The sequence below is a fragment of the Panicum hallii genome, chromosome 7 (genome assembly GCF_002211085.1).
Source record: "Panicum hallii strain FIL2 chromosome 7, PHallii_v3.1, whole genome shotgun sequence".
Taxonomy (NCBI): Eukaryota; Viridiplantae; Streptophyta; class Magnoliopsida; order Poales; family Poaceae; genus Panicum; species Panicum hallii.
The window spans coordinates 36,976,850-36,993,328 of record NC_038048.1 but is presented as its reverse complement, the minus strand read 5'-3'; the positions used below and the strand labels follow the sequence as shown (position 1 = coordinate 36,993,328).

The window sequence follows — 16,479 nt, the reverse complement described above, 5'->3', positions numbered from 1 at the left end:
GAAACAAAGTATAGATCTGAAAATAAGTTGACATGACCATCTATTCTGAAGTCATGAACAATGTATCTACAACTCAGGAGTACAGAGATTCAAATGATGTCTCAAGGACTAGAAATCTACAACACAGGAGCCTGCATTCAAAGCCAAATCAAAACAATTTGGCACGAAGTCTCAATTGTCATGATATCTGAATCATGCTTGCAGTTCATATGCTCAGACCAATAATGGACCCTTCAATTCCTGGACCAACTTCCACTCTTTCCCCCAGATTTGTGCTGCAGACAGACATCTGTTATACAAATGTCCTTTGAAGCGGCTTGCACATGTCATAAACTGTGAGGCCGGCAATGGCTACTGCAGTCATTGCTTCCATCTCAACCCCTGTCTTTCCGCTGGTTGTGGCTTCCCCTTCTATCACGACACTAGAATCCTCTTCATTGAGAATAAGATCAACACGAACATGGGAAAGATTAATGTTGTGGCACAGGGGTATAAGATTGCTAGTTTGCTTTGCTCCAGTTATTCCAGCAATCTTTGCAACAGTAAGGACATCTCCTTTCGCGATCTCATTTGATGCAACCAAATTAAACACCTTTTGGCCAAGCAAGACCCTGCAACTAGCTATAGCAACTCTCTTACTGTCTTCTTTGGGTGAGACGTCAACCATCTTTGCCTGTCCGCTGCTATCAGTATGTGTAAGCACTGGTTGTGAATCCTCAGCTTCATGAGCAGGCTGGACTGGTTGCTGGGGAGGACTTGACCCTAACGGACTGGGTGATGGAGATTCACCAAATATTGATTCCATTTCCTACAATCCTTTGAACACCCGTTGCAATTATTTAATTGTATTTCGATGAAGACGTTGGACAGGATTAAGTTAGAAGCCAATACCTAGCTTCTGTACATATAGCATTAATGATAAAAATTCCACAGAATGCTATAATCCAGCACCTAAGGCTGAGTGTAATATCGAAAATTTTAGTGGCGAATTCTAATTCGTGAGAAGCACTTGTAAAGAAAAAATGGCACATTTCGCACTATCAAAATGTAAACAAGAATTGAACAAAACTCAAGCATACAGGGAAATGATATGAATAATGTTTGTACTTGTAACTTAATTGTGTTCTGACTTTTGGTTGGCAACATGGAGAATCATGCATATGTTATTTTAGGGGAGATATCAAATATAATCCTGTGTCCCATGGGAAACATTATAGACAATTGTCTATTCAGGTAACTTTCAATTCCTACTAAAACTGTAATTACAGGTCTGCAACCTAGAGGACCCAATCCGGGATTATGTTAGAATGCGCCAATATAGATACCATGTCCAGTACTCTAGTTTCGGTAAGATATCTAGGCAACTGGAGAAATAATATTAGTGAAAGACAACATCCAAAAAGGATATTCAAATGCCTAACCTTATTTAGCTCTGCTATATTATCGTAAGGAATCCTAGTGGAAAAGCATCTCCAGCCATTAGATCTTGCTACTCTTGGGAGGATGGAGCGGAAGATGGACATCATAAACACACCCTTCAGCAACAAGGAAACAGACATGCTTTGTTGCTTACTCTCTACATAAACAGAAATTTCAAGTAGAACATGCCATGACCAACTACTAATTTGAGCATGTTACGACATGATTTTCTGTCCAATAGCCTAGCACACATTAAAATCCATATCTATCTAGTGAATATGGAAACTGATCGAGCACAGTCTATCCAATTTTATTCAAATAATTTGTTTTTAACCGAATCGAATTTCATTTCTAGTTTGAGAGCCAAGGCTCCAAGCCGTCAGGCAGAGTCAACAAATGCCAACCAAAGTACCAAACACCCCCATCTTTGGAACAAATTTTAGTTTATTATTACTTGATCTAGAGCTAAATCCTGGGAGTCAAACCGGTTGAAATTTCATTGGTGACACTCAGACGAAATCAGGCTCCTACTGGTCAGATCAAACATTAACAGTAGAACTTCAGAACTCTTGGCATTCAGGGTATCTACAGCAGCGGAACAAATATTGTTGGCCTGAAACCGTGTCATACTGGGTACCGATGAGAAGATTCTGCAAAGTGGAGCGATCGCTAGGGAAATAATAGACGAGCTTACCCACAAGGGACCATGGAGGAGCTGCAGATACTGCGATTACTCCTACTACCCAGACCAAGAGGAGCCCGAGTACCGCAGATTCGCTGTTCGCAGAAGGCAGACGCGGGGGGGGGGGGGGGGGGGGGGCTGCGGGCTGCGGGCGGCGTGCGGGGCTGCGGGCGGCGGCGTGCGGGGCTGCAGCCTGCAGAGTCACGGTGCTGCAGAGTCACGGTGGGGAGGCAGGGAGCAGACTCGATAGGGTTAGATTTTTTTTTTGTTGGGCTGGGCCGAGCCGAGGTATTGCCCGGGCAATACCGGGCCCTCCGCCACTGGCCCGAGAACAGGTCGCTTTCGGAGGTTTTGCGTCGAGCGCCCAGAGAAGCGTTGATGCGCCGGCCAGTAACCGTGCGGGTACGGGGCTGCGGCGCGGTGGTACGGCAAAGCGGGCGGGCGGGTCGGCGAGGAGGCGTGGGCGAGGCGCCGCCGTGCCGGGCGGCGGATCGGTGGGGACTGTTGGTTGGGATGCTGCGAGGACCGGAGGGGCCGAAAGCTATGCAGCACCGATACGGATACGCGTATCAGTATCGGGCTGATACGGATACGCTGATACGGCATTTTCTCAAAAAATCCGATACACCGATACGCTTGAGTTTTTTTAATAAATAATAATAATAATAGCAATAATAATGCAGAATAAAAAAATTTAGCTCTCAAGTCTCAATTCTCAAATAGAAAATATGAGGAACAGCAAGTCAGGAACTGCTTGATTTGAGGAACAGCAAGTCAGGAACTTGAGATGTGCAGTGAACTAGTGGAGGGGAAGAGTGGAAGACGCCTAAACCTTGCGCCGATGGCCACCTGGCCGGCGGCGGCCGCTCCTGTCTGCCTCCTGCGCAGCGCCGGCGGTGCCTTGGGCTCTTCTCCGGAGTCCGGACAGCCGGACAACGGCTCCTCTCGGCTCTCCACTTCTCCAGCGGCCGAGCGGCTTCTCTCCGGCAGGCGGCGGCGGCTCCTCTCCGGTGGGTGGCGGCCGGCCGGGCTCCGGCTTCGGGCGGCGGCCGGCGGCGGCTCCTCTTCGGCGGGTGAGCGTCGGGCGAGGGAGCGGCGGCCGGAGGGGTCCAGGGGATGTGCTGCGCGCGGTGCGCGTTAGGGGCTTAGGGCAGCCGTTCTATGGGCCGATACGGTCCAATTAGCTGCGAAACGTTTCAGCCCACGTATCGCGTCTTTTTCTTTTTTTAATTTCGCCGATACGGCGGCGAAATATATCGGCCGCGTATCCCAGGCGTATCGGATACCGAAACTTTCCGAAACGCCAAACGGCTGTACAGTGACGTTTCGCGGTTACTGAGGCCGAAAGACGAGCAAGGCGAGCGGACACAAGATATGGGCCGCATGAAGGCTATAAGGGATAGCCGGCCCAGCTCGTTTTCACATTGGAGGTGTGCCGGCCCGGGCCCATGGCGGTCATAATAACAAATTCACCGTGCACTGTATAATATGAGAACTTCCCTTTGTTTTCGAACATAATAACCGTCACACTACAAACCTGAACCGGACTCGTCCTTTATAGTTGGAGGACCACACCGGAGGAACAGAGTTATACAGAGAGGAAGCAGTGCAGACCAGCAAGGAGCAAACGAAGAATCACTGTGGAAAAAGAAACCACACAAAGAGAAGCAGACGCATGCCTTAGTATTGCTGCATGCACTGCACGATCAGATCGACCAAGGCTTCATCTTCGTTGGGATGGCCCCCGGCTGATGCGTGGTGCTCGATCATGGATCAGTGGCGCCTGGCGAGCGCGAAGGCGGAGAGGAAGATGAGCATTATGAGCAGGACCATGGCGGCGAAGGAGCCGATGAGGGAGCCCGAGATGCGCTCGCAGAAGGAGTCGAACTGCTGGCAGATGGCGAACCAGTTGGCCCGCACGTTGCCCTTGTGCGCCAGGTACACGATCGCCGCCGCCGCCGACGCACCGGCCGTCAGCAGGGTCAGCATCGCCTAGTCATTCAGACCACGCCATTAGTTAGTACTTACCACCCTAGTTCTCAATCCAATTGTATGATCGACTTGACTAATTACCGCGTCGAAGAAGACGAGGACCAGGCGGCTGTAGCGCGCCCTGGGCCGGACGATGTGCACGATGGAGAGCGGGATGGACAGCACCAGGTACGTGCACACCACCGCGTTCGCCGCCACGAAGAACCTGCGGGGTGCTCGATCACCGGCGACTCGCGTCAGATGGCTAGCGACGCCGCGACGAGCGAGCGAACAGGCAGCGAAGGGTTCCATGTTGCTGTAGCAGCAACGGCAACGACTTACGTGAAGGACGGCAGGTCGCTGTACTTGGCCTCGAACTGGATGAACTGCGTGAAGAAGGGGAGCGTCTCGTTGGTGGTGCCCATGGCGATGGCGCTGGCGATGGTGCCGACGATGGCGAGGAACCGGAGGAAGACGTCGGCAACGGACGCGGCGCGGCCGACGCCCGACGCCACCGGCGCCACCAGGGGCGCCTTGGAGCTCTCCCCGTGCTCGACAACCACGTCCTTCGTCATAGGCTAGGATAATTCTTGCTTGCAGATGCGAGCGAGATCGCCTTGCTGCTCTGGTTGTTTGCTCGGGATGAGATGGCTGGCACCGGTGGTCAGACCTTGCTATATATGCAAACGGATGCCTCGAGGTTTCCATTGGGATGAGCTGCAGCCTGCAGCTCATGCGCCCAACAAAACCAACAGCTCGATCGTTTAGTCAATCATGCTGAGCGGAGGTGGTGATTTAGGTGGCTTTGACAATGGATCGTCGCGAAGAACACCAACTAAAGCTCGTCTCGGCATTGGTTGACCCCGCACCTGCTCTCACTTGCTCAAACGAGGCCGGCAAGTTGCAGATATCCTCTCATGCCTGAACAGAACAGGGCATGATCTTCAGCACGTTGCCGAACCCAAACTCCAGTGTCTCTTTGCATTGAACTTTGTTGGGCTTCCGTACGTCCCGGCTGGCTTCCTCCGCGTTGAATTATGCAGCAGTCTTTTTGTTTGATTATTAAAGGTTTTGTAGTGTGATGGTTTGGTTGGGTGATGTTCTTAAAAGGGATATGATAGAATTTCAGTATCATTGTTGTAGCAGTTCAGGGTCACACCGATGGAATGTGCTGTTACTTGATAAAGGGTCATTACTTACAGGACTTGCCATATTCTCACAACTGGGCTCGACTGGCAGTGCCTCCTTTTGTTTTTAGGAAAAATCCGAGCTGCCAATATGGTGGCATGGCACATGGATTTGAAAGGCCTGAAATCTCCAGGCTGGGCCGAGAAGCCATTACTGTACTGGGCTGCGCCGGATTCCAACCGACCACACACACTGCAAAAGGCCCACCATATTATCAGCCCATCAGAGAACTGGACCCAGCAGAGCCCAGTCATTCTCCACGCACACGATGAAGCTTCTGATCGCAACACAAATAATCCTATTCTTCAGGGTTTCAGAAACGAAACAGACTCAAAATCACGATGCGGCTTCTGGTCACACGTAAAATCATTTTTCCAAAATGATCGTAGAAATGGGATCCGAGCCCATACGAGCAACAACTCTGTTTAAAAAAAACAGATCGGTGCAACTTGACCATCTCCATCTGAATGTCCCGTGCGAGCATGTTGAACTGTTGAAGAACAAAGTGGTTAGTTAGACCAGTCGGCAGGCTCTGCAAGATAATCCTACGCGGGGGATGCGAAGTGACATCCCGGATCGGCGCTTCCCAAGCCTGAAGACGCCACCCGCGGCCTTCCGCACCCTCCACAAGCTGACCCCGTGTCCCCTCATCACCACCGAAGCCGTTGACTTTGCTGCCTTAACTCCCCTTCTTCTTCCCCATCCTTCCCTCATCTCGTCCACGGTCCGCACCACACGCAAACAACATCCAAGCAAGGGGAGGAGCAGCGATCGGGAGCGAGGCGCGGAGGCAAGAAGCGGCGGCGGCGGCGGCATGGACCGGAACCTGAGCGGGCTCCTGATCGGGTGCGTGGGCGCCGCCGTGACGCTGCTGGCGTACAACCAGACGGTGGTGACCAGCACGCAGTGCATCGCCGCGGGCTTCGTCATCCTCCTCTTCGCCCTCGGCGTCAAGGAGGGCATCATATCCCTCTGATGCGCGCGCGCGAGCGAGCGTGAGGCGCCATCGCCCTTCGTGTCCTCTCCTTCCCGCTGCTCGTATTCCTTCTTGCTTCAGTTTCTTCTGCACCTGCCGCTGTGCTCCTCTCGTTTTTCCCCTGAAAAAACACTGTACTGTAATAACTTTTTCCTGTAGCGCTTGGTTTAGCCATGTGACGCGGATGGCTGTTGCCGGTCCGGTTTGTCGGAATCGATGCATGTTGTGGTCCTTTGCAAGATGAACAACAGACGATCGATTTCTTGAAGCTTCTTTAGCTAATCAGATGATGAAGGCAGTCTGCCTGATTATGTGTTGCGCCTGCTGCCTTTGTTTCTTCTTTAGTACTGACACTTCGGTGCGCCAATTCGTCTCTCTTTCATATACAGTTATTACAAAATTAAACTGCTTGGAATGCGAAAATTCGTCTCAGAGAAACATTCTAATTCAGTTTCTCGACTAGTGACTCTGTAAGACGAAATCGATTCCATATGAGTATGTTGGCCTGAACTTCTGAAAGTAGTACACTGCTCTTCTCACAACTAGTACAATGAAACAAGCTCCTCATTTTACTAGCTTCTCGCTGCAGATTTCGTTAACAGTGTCCACCTAATAAGGCTCCTAGCCTCCTACAAATGGCAAATGACAACATGCTTCTCTTACAAAAGAAGTACATGCCTCAAGATGGGATAGCAACATATCCCCATATCTAAGCAGACACCTTGCTCCTCTCGTATCTCGTCATCAGATCAGCCATTCAGCCCTGTTCCCCTGCCTCATGGATAACATCTTGCAATTGTCTGAGACACATCTGCTGAAACAGTCGTGTCTTCTTCAGAACTCGTGAACAATCTTCTTCAGAGAAGAGTACGTCCCCGTGGCAGCCACCAGGGAGCCAAGGACGAGGATCGCGACGATCAGCGCGACTTCCGCCCCGCCGCACCGCGCCACGCCGAAGATCTTGAGGTAGAAGACGCAGGGGAGCAGCATCGAGGCCATGACGCTGAGGAGCGAGCCCACGAGCGCCATCAGGTGGCCGAAGAAGGGCACGGCGAGCGCGACGACTACCGTGCTGACGACGAGGAGGGTCCTGATCAGTACGCTGAAGGACCTCTTGCTCTTGGTGCCGGCGGTGAGCAGCCTCTCCTCGACCGCCGTAGCGAGCGGCGTCACCATCAGGGCGTACTTGGAGAACGGGTTGATCAGCGTCGTGTAGATGGCCAGCTTCGAGCTGACCCTCCCCTCCGGCAGGTTCAGCGTCACCTGGGACTTGACGTCGTCGCCGTACATGAGGTAGCCGAGGATCGCCATGGATCCGTAGTTCAGGGTGCAGGCCGCAAAGCATATGCCAAGCACCTACGCCATCAGAAGACATTGTAATTTCAGTTCAGTCAGGATTCAGGAGCAGTAAAATGTTTCAGTCGCTATCAGATATTTTGCCCATTCTGCTGCTGTTCAGCATCGAGCCATTGTAGAAGACAAAACAATTGATTTTCTTCAAAAAAAAACAATTGACACATCAGCGAAAATGTTTCCAAACGGTGGCAGTGCAGGTGCAGCTGACTCCGAGGCACTATGCAGCATCAAATGTCAGAGGTACCACCAAACAATAACATCTGTTTTAACGAAATGCAGGGGGAGAAAACATTTAGCTACTTCAGCTCCCTTTTGATTCTGCGATGTATTTCCTGTGTACTGTAGCACTGCTCAGTCACTGTCAGACATGTCCTCCTAGTGTTCAGAATTGCACTATTGTTGAAAGACAAAACAAAAGACACGTCAATTTCCTACCTAACAAAAAAATGGCAAATGGTCTGTTCCCTATGCGCTAGATGGACTATTATATAAATGGTAATGCCATGTGTAGGACAGATGTTAGTACTAGTACACTACTACTGAAAGCTGTTTTTTTCTAAAAAAAATGGAACAAGCCAGTGAAAGTTGCTTCGCAATCAGGGCTAGCATCAATCAGATTGATTGAGCATCGAATAGTTGATTCAATGACGCTCAAATACTGCACCATAGTTACATATATCTGTTCCTTGTTGTGCTACCTGAAACTCTTGTCAGAAAATGCCATATTTTTTAGCTGTATCCCGTATTCACATTTCCAATTTCAACACTAAAAACTCATCCAAAAAATATTCTACAAAAAAATGCAGAGGTGACATGAAGTAAAATAAATCAGTATTTTTTTCAGGTATCAGTTATGTGTTACCGAAGAAGACAGCAGAATCATGGTTGCTACTCACCCGAGAGAACTTCTTCTTTTCCTTCATGGAGTTGCAGAGCGTTGGGAAGATGGCATGACCGCAGTAGCAGAAGGTGTACAGGCCCAGAGCCGTTGGCAGGCCACTGACATTGATCATCCTCCCCTGCGCCCTGAACCCGACGCCGTCCGCCACGGCGGTCCACAGCACGCAGACGACCACGACGGCCGACGCGAGGACGCCGCTGGCCGACACGTACGCGAGCACGCCCAGGCTCCGGAGCCACGTGGTGGGCAGGATGACGAGCGCGACGAGCACCACGAAGAGCTGCTTCCCGCAGATGACGACGAGGCGGCCCCCGCCGAGCGCGAGGCCGAGGCTGGTGCCCGGGAACAGCTTGTCCAGGTTGTCCCCCTCCAGGATGAGGAAGCCGATGGCGACGAGGTAGAGCTCGGCGTAGAGGAACGCGGACGCGGCGAGGCGGCCGCCGCGGCCGAACGCGAGCTCGCCGATCTCCGGGTACCCCCGCGCGGCCGGGGACGCGTCCATGCACCGCTGCAGGAGCAGGCCCGTGTAGCAGCAGACCGCCGCGACGACGAGCAGGAGCGCCAGGCTCAGCCACCCGCCCTCCGACAGCGCGTACGGGATGGACAGCAGCCCGACGCCTGAAATAAACAGCAGAACCTTAGCAAGCAACCCCTGTCCGTGCCCCGGTAGAACGAACTGGCACACGAACGCCGCCAGATTGCAAACGCCGACCGAACACTCACCGGAGAGGGCGTTGAGGCCGTTGAAGCAGGTCCGCACGAAGCTCGCGCCGCCGTCGGCCTCCGGGCCGAAGCGCTGCGCCTCGCGGTCGCCCGCCGCCGCGGGATCATCCTTGCGCGCCTCGTAGGCGTGGAGGAGGGGGTGCTCGAGGCCCTGCAGCGAGGCCGCCGAGTCGTCGCCGTCGGCAGCGCCGCGCGACGCCGCCCCGCTAATGGCCATCTTCTTCCTTCTTTCCCGGCCGCTTTCCGGCGCGGCTGAGCTGCTGGCACGCACGCACGCGATGGAACGGAACGGAAGAAAACTACGGAGCAGAGCACGAGCCGTGCCGCGCCCCGCCGTAGATAAGCACAGCCTGCGTTGTTTTGTTCCCCGCCCGTGGGCAGACACGACGACGAGACGGGGCAGACGTCAGGGACCAACGAATTCGCGATGGTTTTCATCGCGCGCGCGCGGCGGCCGTGCCGTGCGGTGCGGAGGAGCACGCCGAGTTGGCGACCGGGACTGCGACCCGAGCCAGCCGCTGGCGCGCCGCCGCGGCCGGCGCTCGGGATCCACGGTGTTAGACCGGGCCACGTGAGATGAAAGCTTCCGCAGGATTTGGACCGGAGGGCATGCCAATTGGCGAGGAATCAGAAATTCTCAGTTTTCACAGTACCAATCCATTTCCGGTACGTGACGAACGGCAGCGCGACCTGAGAGCGAGCTACGACTACGATCTTCTCCGGTGGATACTGGCCCAGGTACGATGGTTCGGCAAGCTTCCCATTTGGCACTTGCTACGCCCTGATGTTGAAGTGATCTGGCAGGATAAAGCTTCAGCCTCTTCGAAGTGGTTTCGGACGAATAACTTGTGGTTTTGCTTCCAGAAACTCCTGTACTATGTCTGCCATGAAAGACTGAGTAGAAAGAACTGAACACTTCCTTATACCTTTCTGACAGCAGAGCAGAGGGAGCCGAGCCCTCGCCCCTCGGGGGGGGGGGGGGGGGGATAATTCTATGTATTTCACTATTGGAGGCCTAAAGCCTCGCCGTCTACTAGGTAGGAAGTGAACATAAGGTATCAAGAGGTCCCTCACAGTCAGGTGCGATGCAATTGCCCCCTATTAGTCAAGTACCCCTCTTCCTATTTTGTTTAGGGGTTTAAAATGGCTTGATGAACCCTTCCGTTCACACGCACCGGTCCCATTCACTTGCAACTCGTAGAGACTATAAGTAAACAGTGCCCCACTAAATTCAAAGTGACGGTGGGGTTGAAAGACGAGAGTGCCTACTTCCGAGCCAAGAGTGCCCGCCCTTTCTGTCAAGTAGGCTACTTTTTCCGGAACGCAGTCCGGAATAAGCATTCCTGTGTATATAGATATCTTGGATGCTGTCAGAAATGTCTGCTTCAACCTCTCTTTCACCTCCCAAAAAGCAAAGTTGGCTTGACGAGCGCAGATGAGGAAGCGGGAGCAATAAAATCAAGAATCTCTTTCTTTTTTAAATACTTTATTAAGATTAAGTTAAGGGGTAAAGAGAAGCGCTGGTTAGGAATGGGCGCCACTATCCCAGCCCGGATCCAGCCGGGTTCTATTCATCGTCGCTTATCCGGCATGAGTTCAATTTGGAAACGCACGGTACGTTGCTCCAGCAGATTATTACTCGTATCTAGTGCCCCTTAGGTTTCTTTTTTTCTTTTTTGAGAGACAGTTTTTTATTCGGGTGCGCACGCGCAGAGCGCAGTTGGTCCGTGGCGGACCTCCAGCCATGCCTGCCTGGCCTGCAGCATAGGACGATAAGGAGAGGGGAGGAGAGAGAGAGAGAGAGGGGTCCGCAAAACACAAGTACGCAAGGACCAGCAAGGGAGAGGACGACGTCGCCAATTCGCATTCGCCCTTGCCGTTCGGTTGCGGCCATGTGACGGCCAGACCAGGCGACGCCCACCCGCCCGCCCATCCAGATCCCCGGGGCGGGTTGGCCGTCCCACGAATCATACCGCTTCGTCGCGATCGCCCCACCACCCTGACCGCCGCCGAGGCCCTTTTTTTGTCCGGCACACGGTGCGTCCGTCCTGCGCCTGCTTTCTTTTGTTGTCTACGAAACTAAAAGTGTAAATGTTCAAAATTTTCACGGCGCGCGGCGCTCGAGGGGGGCGCCTGGAACGGAGGTGCCAAGTGTACGGTAACCGTGCTTCACGGAAATGGGCTTTACTAACTTTGTGCAGAAAGAAAAGTTTCACTGACACGTTGGGCCGCAAAGGGCCGCCTTCGCCACCTCCTCGTCGTGCTCCAGGCCCAAGAGATCCGTCCTCTTGTGTCGGCCCGAGGCCCAAGAAGTGTTACCATCTGAAGAAAGGCCCAGGCATTGTAGCCCAGCTTGATGTCACCACACTAATCCATCCGTAAATTAACATTCGCGTGCAAAGCTATATTACGCAATGTCAATTGATTTATGTATTTGCTTTATACACTAAATAAACAATTCCATGTTCTCGACTCAATTGCTCGTAAATGGACTCTTTGTCCACTTTGGATAATATTTTGTTTACTTTTATAATTTATACTCCAGCTTTGCCTTGAGTTTGTATAATTTGTTGCAGGTGTTTAAATATTTGTTCCATTGTACAATTTGTCTGAGGTGTATAAATTTTTTTTCTATGTTTTTGTACAATTTGTGGCTTCTCCGTGGAGCAACGCAAAATAAAGGAGGTACTGTGCATGGCTGATTTCTAAAAATGATCCACTAGCCAGGATCGAAAGACACAAGACTATTTATTGATTTTGAAAATTGACAACAACTTTTGTAAAATAGAAAAAATATGCAAAATAGTCATCCTACGGTTTTTCATTAAGAAAAACCCCCGAATCCGTTATTTCTGGTGAGAGAGTTTTTGCATTTATTAATGTCTGCATGCAGCCGACGATTACGGAGGCTCTTGTGGTCTTGTTTCCCGAGGAAAATCTAAGAGAGCAGTGCACATCAGTTCGCAATCGTAACGAATCAATTTCGGCACAGAACATGCGTGTGTTCTTTGGATAACATGTATTAGATCAAAAACACTGGTAAACTACAGCCCCTGGTTCTTTTCCAACGGTGATGCCAAAACTCTATCGGCGGCGGCGGCGGCGAGCTATTGCCCATCAGCGCTGGAGCTCGTTCGAGCTTCTATCCATGGCCGATGTTGTCCCAGCCTCCTCCCATACCGATTTCCACGTCCCGACGTCACCTTGACTACTGCCTATTGCGGTGCTACCCTTGCCCAGCCTTCACAACCGCCGTCGCCATTGTCCTGGGCTCGATCCATGGAATCATCATCGTTGATGTCACAGAGCGCATCTAAGGCGCCGAGCTGCTGCTACAGCTTGCCTCGACGGACTCAAGCGCTCGTCGGTGATAACTTGCATCCCTTGAGCTGTGATCTGCAATTTTCCCCCTTTTCTGGATCTGAACATTCCATTCCAAATCTGAATTTTCAGTTTCAAGTCCAATTTGGTGCTCTAATTGCTTGATGTATTCACTCAATTAGGCGCTGAGTTCTGAGATCATGGATGATTTGGGGATCAAATAAAAAACAAAAGGATGTAATGGAATTACTGAAAGGATTACATATTGCTTTCGTCAGAGTTTCAATGGCTCTCTGCTCGGTTGCTAGTCGGAGCAAATCTCTCACATACACACTCTATCTACCAGAAGCTGTCGTCGCCGCCAAATCCGCCGTGCTTCAGTCACTGCTTCAGTAGATGCCAGGGACTCGGGAAGAACGGTGGGGGTGATCCTTGTCTGCAGCTTGCATGTTCTTCTCTAGTTAGCAGCTTTCCGTTTTTTTTTTCTTTTCCATTTACCCAAATAACGTTTTTCCAGAGGTATAAAAATCTGGTACATTCCGGAGGTATTGTTGTGCACAAGAAAATACAGGTGGAATAGGATTACAGGCGAAAAAACTTACAATGCTCCCAAACAGGGCCTAAGATCGATTTCTTTCTCGTACGGCTGCCGAACCGAGCTGCCGCGCGCAGCACCAATTCTGTCAGAACAGCTCGTGGGCAATCTGCACCACCGACGAGTACGTGCCCGTGACCACCACCAGCGATCCCAGCGCCAGGATCGCCACGATCGCCGCCGCCTCCGCGGCGCGCCGCGGCGGCCCGAGCACCCTGACGTAGCAGACGCACGGCAGCAGCATGCACGCGACGACGCTGAGCAGCGACCCCACCAGCGCCATCAGGTACGCGAAGAAGGGCACCGCGAGCGCCACGGCCACCGTGCTGAACACCAGCAGCGTCCTCACCGCCACCGGCACGGCCGGACCCGACAGGCCGATCCTGTCCTCGACGGCCGTCGCGATCGGCGTGACCACCAGCGCGTACTTGGACAGCGGGTTGATCAGCGTGGTGAAGATGGCGACCCTGGAGCTGAGCCGCGCCGCGGGGAGGTTCAGCGTCACCTGGGACTGCACGCCGTCGCCGTACATGAGGTACCCGAGCACGGCCATCGACCCGTAGTTGAGCGTGCACAGCACGAAGCAAATCGCCAGCATCTGCTTGTCGTTTTGTCAAGATTCCAAACAGGGATTGACCGGTGAGTTCTTCATCGTTGTTGCAACGCAACAGGCCGGCGTGAACATGTGCGTCGCCATTGTTCTCATCATACCTTTGGGAACCGAGACTTTTCCTTCATGGAGGTGTAGAGCGTCGGGAACACGGCGTGCCCGCAGTAGCAGAAGGTGTAGAGCCCGAGCGCCGTGGGGAGCCCCGTGGGCCGCAGCGCCGTCGTCCCCGGCGCGGAGAACCCGACGCCGTCGACGGCGGCGGCCCAGAGCACGCTGAGGACGATGAGGGCCGATGCGAACACGCCCGTCGCGGAGACGTAGGCCAGCACGCCGAGGCTGCGCAGCCACGTGGTGGGCGCGACCGCGAGCGCGACGAGCACGACGAACAGGCGCCTCCCGGCGAGCGTCGCGGGCCCCAGGCTGACGCTGGCGCCCGGGAGGAGCTTGGCGAGGTTGTCCCCGTCGAGGATGAGGAAGCCGATGGCGACTAGGTAGAGCTCGGCGTACATGAAGGCCGAGACGAGGAGGCGGCCGCCGCGGCCGAAGGCGCGCTCGCCGATGTCCGGGTACGTCCGGACGGCGGGGTCGGCGGGGTCGGCGGCCATGCAGCGCTGGAGGAGGAGGCCGGTGTACCAGCAGATGGCGGCCACGGCGGCCAGCAGCGCCAGGCTCAGCCAGCCGCCCTCCGAGAGCGCGTAGGGCACCGACAGCAGCCCAACCCCTGACCGGCAGCGGCGTGCGCTGTCACGTCAAATCAAAGGCATTGTACGAATCGAGAACCAGGAGAAAATAGGCGCACCGTACCTGACAAGGCATTGAGGCCGTTGAGGCATGTCTGCACGAAGCTGGCGTTGCCGCCGCCGCCGTCGGCGGCGGCCTTCTCGGCCGGCCGCGCAGCATCGTAGCGCCCGAGGAGCGGCTCGTCGTGGCCCACCGGCACGACGTGTTCTGGAGGACAGATCGATCTACCAACCGCCATGGCGTATCTCCCTCCGTACGCAGCCTAATCGTATGTATGTGCGCGCGGCGAGCAGGAATTGATCCTCGCACGACCCTCTCTCCCTGTCGTGGCTCCCGGCGCCAACTGAGTCCTGACTCGTGGCACCTCCACCCGTTTATATAGCCTATCCATGGGCTATGTAAACATGGAGCAACAAGTTGGGAGCATCGGAGCGCACAAATCATTGGAAGGGCAAACCCAACGCAGAAATCAACAGCTAATTATTTTTATAACTGTCATATCAGCAGAATACTCTATTCAAAAACTAGTACATCACTCTCAGTCTCCCTCTCCCGTAATAAACTGCATCACCTCTTCTCTCCCTCTGTCAATCACTCTCCTCATCATCGCTCTTCTATGCTAGCGGTGGCGTTCGCATTTCCAAAAAAAAACAGAATATGAAAAAAAATCAAGTTTTGGGAAAATTAGATCGCTCCCGGCGCTCTATGCTTGGCAACCCAAGAAGTACTGAACCATCTAGGGCCCTGCAGCGCCAGTAGGCACATAGTACTGCCTGCGCTGCGTGCCATGCGTGATCGTGACCCAAAGGAATAGCTCCGATCCAGAGTTAAACCACCGTCTCCAGTTTAATCACAGTGGGGTTTCATATGTCTGTTTCCAAAAACGCCACATCAGCTTGGGGGATAAATAAAACGCTACGTCTCAATGGAGAGTTTCATTTCACTGTTTTCAAAGCTAACCAATGTAATTAAATACTAGTTGATCTATTGCCGCACGGGATCTCTATGAAACAACGGCGGTTACAGCGGTCGTTTCACGTCATTTTCAACATCTTGAAAACGAGTTAGCAGAGTGCTATGGGGATGAAACTGATTCCTTCTCTTCCCTCACTAAATCAGTGCCACATCATCAAAAATGCTGATGTGTCATGGTAATTAATACCATGAAACTCGCCGTGAAAACGCCATTGTGATGGAAAAAAATTATCTACAGCGCGCTGCAGTACCAAGCCGCTGCCGCCCCTCACATTTTATGAATGCAGGTCCACAAGCAGAAACAGCCCACGGCGCGCTCGATCGGCTGGGACTCAACGCGCTCGGCTCGGCTCTGCTATCTCGCACGGACGGCAAGAGTCACGACGTGGGTTAGTTTTGGATTGTTCCGATAATTACGTTATGCAAAAGGGAAAACGCGGCACTGCTTGCGATCCTTGCCGCCGCCGCTGCCGACTAGCGATCCTTGCCGCGCCGCCGCCGTTCTGGTGTTGCGTCCTTGCCGTCTCCTATCCTCAAGGTTCGTGTCTCGCACGTTGGATCTTATGTTGCTTCATCTCGTCTCCTCTCCTCAAGGTTCGCATCTCATACATGCACAGCTGTTATACAGACATCTTGCCGGCGTGAGTTGACATGGAGGAAGGAGGGCACGAGAGCAGCGCACCACGTGAGGACATGGCAAGCTAGATCACAGTCCCCGTTGCGCACGAGAACTCTTCATCACGCTCAACTCAGGCAGTCAACAAAGCGTCCGTCCTCACCCCGCCGGTGCTGCTGCAGTGGCTACAGCCTCGTCCTCCAAGCCCAGAGGCAGCAGCAACACGCTTACCAACTGCTCGACGAAATGTCTGAGCAGCAACATCGATGTGGCCGCTCCTGTTGCAGCGTTAGATGGATACCGGAATAGCAATTTACTAGTAATAGCAATGGTCTAGCAAATTGTGTATGCATTGCTCAGGGAAGATGTAGCTGAGCAAATAAATTATGTTGCAACATCCAATAG

General features: G+C 53.0%; 5 protein-coding genes across 5 annotated transcripts; 1 reads left to right on the top strand and 4 right to left on the bottom strand.

The window, feature by feature from the left end:
• Positions 1-1,711, bottom strand: LOC112898953 (cyclic pyranopterin monophosphate synthase, mitochondrial-like). The gene is made up of 2 exons (XM_025967279.1): positions 1,422-1,711; positions 1-808 (listed from the first exon to the last, which is right to left on the bottom strand). Exons 1-2 carry the CDS (start codon positions 1,557-1,559, stop codon positions 293-295), a joined length of 654 nt encoding a protein of 217 aa, XP_025823064.1. The 5' UTR covers positions 1,560-1,711; the 3' UTR covers positions 1-292.
• Positions 1,712-3,562: 1,851 nt separating this feature from the next.
• On the bottom strand, positions 3,563-4,707 carry LOC112901069 (casparian strip membrane protein 2). The gene is made up of 3 exons (XM_025969897.1): positions 4,415-4,707; positions 4,175-4,298; positions 3,563-4,093 (listed from the first exon to the last, which is right to left on the bottom strand). Exons 1-3 carry the CDS (start codon positions 4,645-4,647, stop codon positions 3,875-3,877), a joined length of 576 nt encoding a protein of 191 aa, XP_025825682.1. The 5' UTR covers positions 4,648-4,707; the 3' UTR covers positions 3,563-3,874.
• Positions 4,708-5,778: 1,071 nt separating this feature from the next.
• On the top strand, positions 5,779-6,504 carry LOC112900264. The gene has a single exon (XM_025969058.1). The coding sequence runs from the start codon at positions 5,817-5,819 to the stop codon at positions 6,234-6,236; it is 420 nt and encodes a 139-aa protein (XP_025824843.1). The 5' UTR covers positions 5,779-5,816; the 3' UTR covers positions 6,237-6,504.
• Positions 6,505-6,713: 209 nt separating this feature from the next.
• LOC112900263 (amino acid transporter AVT1I-like) lies at positions 6,714-9,731 on the bottom strand. Its single transcript, XM_025969057.1, has 3 exons — positions 9,217-9,731; positions 8,489-9,111; positions 6,714-7,592 (listed from the first exon to the last, which is right to left on the bottom strand). The coding sequence occupies exons 1-3, from the start codon at positions 9,431-9,433 to the stop codon at positions 7,071-7,073; spliced, it is 1,362 nt and encodes a 453-aa protein (XP_025824842.1). The 5' UTR covers positions 9,434-9,731; the 3' UTR covers positions 6,714-7,070.
• A 3,489-nt stretch (positions 9,732-13,220) lies between these two features.
• LOC112900729 (amino acid transporter AVT1J-like) lies at positions 13,221-14,721 on the bottom strand. Its single transcript, XM_025969544.1, has 3 exons — positions 14,547-14,721; positions 13,844-14,463; positions 13,221-13,730 (listed from the first exon to the last, which is right to left on the bottom strand). The coding sequence occupies exons 1-3, from the start codon at positions 14,719-14,721 to the stop codon at positions 13,221-13,223; spliced, it is 1,305 nt and encodes a 434-aa protein (XP_025825329.1).
• Positions 14,722-16,479: the final 1,758 nt, after the last annotated feature.

Bases quoted from the DNA above. Each gene is read 5' to 3' on its own strand.
- LOC112898953 (XM_025967279.1), bottom strand. From the start codon at position 1,559: ATGTCTGTTTCCTTGTTGCTGAAGGGTGTGTTTATGATGTCCATCTTC. The intron at 809-1,421 runs GTTAGGCATTTG...AAAGGATTGTAG, and splicing joins ATATAGCAGAGCTAAATAAG to GAAATGGAATCAATATTTGG.
- LOC112901069 (XM_025969897.1), bottom strand. From the start codon at position 4,647: ATGACGAAGGACGTGGTTGTCGAGCACGGGGAGAGCTCCAAGGCGCCC. The intron at 4,299-4,414 runs GTAAGTCGTTGC...AGCACCCCGCAG, and splicing joins AGCGACCTGCCGTCCTTCAC to GTTCTTCGTGGCGGCGAACG. The intron at 4,094-4,174 runs GTAATTAGTCAA...CTGAATGACTAG, and splicing joins TCCTCGTCTTCTTCGACGCG to GCGATGCTGACCCTGCTGAC.
- LOC112900264 (XM_025969058.1), top strand. From the start codon at position 5,817: ATGCGAAGTGACATCCCGGATCGGCGCTTCCCAAGCCTGAAGACGCCA.
- LOC112900263 (XM_025969057.1), bottom strand. From the start codon at position 9,433: ATGGCCATTAGCGGGGCGGCGTCGCGCGGCGCTGCCGACGGCGACGAC. The intron at 9,112-9,216 runs GTGAGTGTTCGG...TGTTTATTTCAG, and splicing joins CGGCCTCAACGCCCTCTCCG to GCGTCGGGCTGCTGTCCATC. The intron at 7,593-8,488 runs GTGAGTAGCAAC...CTGATGGCGTAG, and splicing joins AAAAGAAGAAGTTCTCTCGG to GTGCTTGGCATATGCTTTGC.
- LOC112900729 (XM_025969544.1), bottom strand. From the start codon at position 14,721: ATGGCGGTTGGTAGATCGATCTGTCCTCCAGAACACGTCGTGCCGGTG. The intron at 14,464-14,546 runs GTACGGTGCGCC...GCTGCCGGTCAG, and splicing joins CGGCCTCAATGCCTTGTCAG to GGGTTGGGCTGCTGTCGGTG. The intron at 13,731-13,843 runs GTATGATGAGAA...AACGACAAGCAG, and splicing joins AAAAGTCTCGGTTCCCAAAG to ATGCTGGCGATTTGCTTCGT.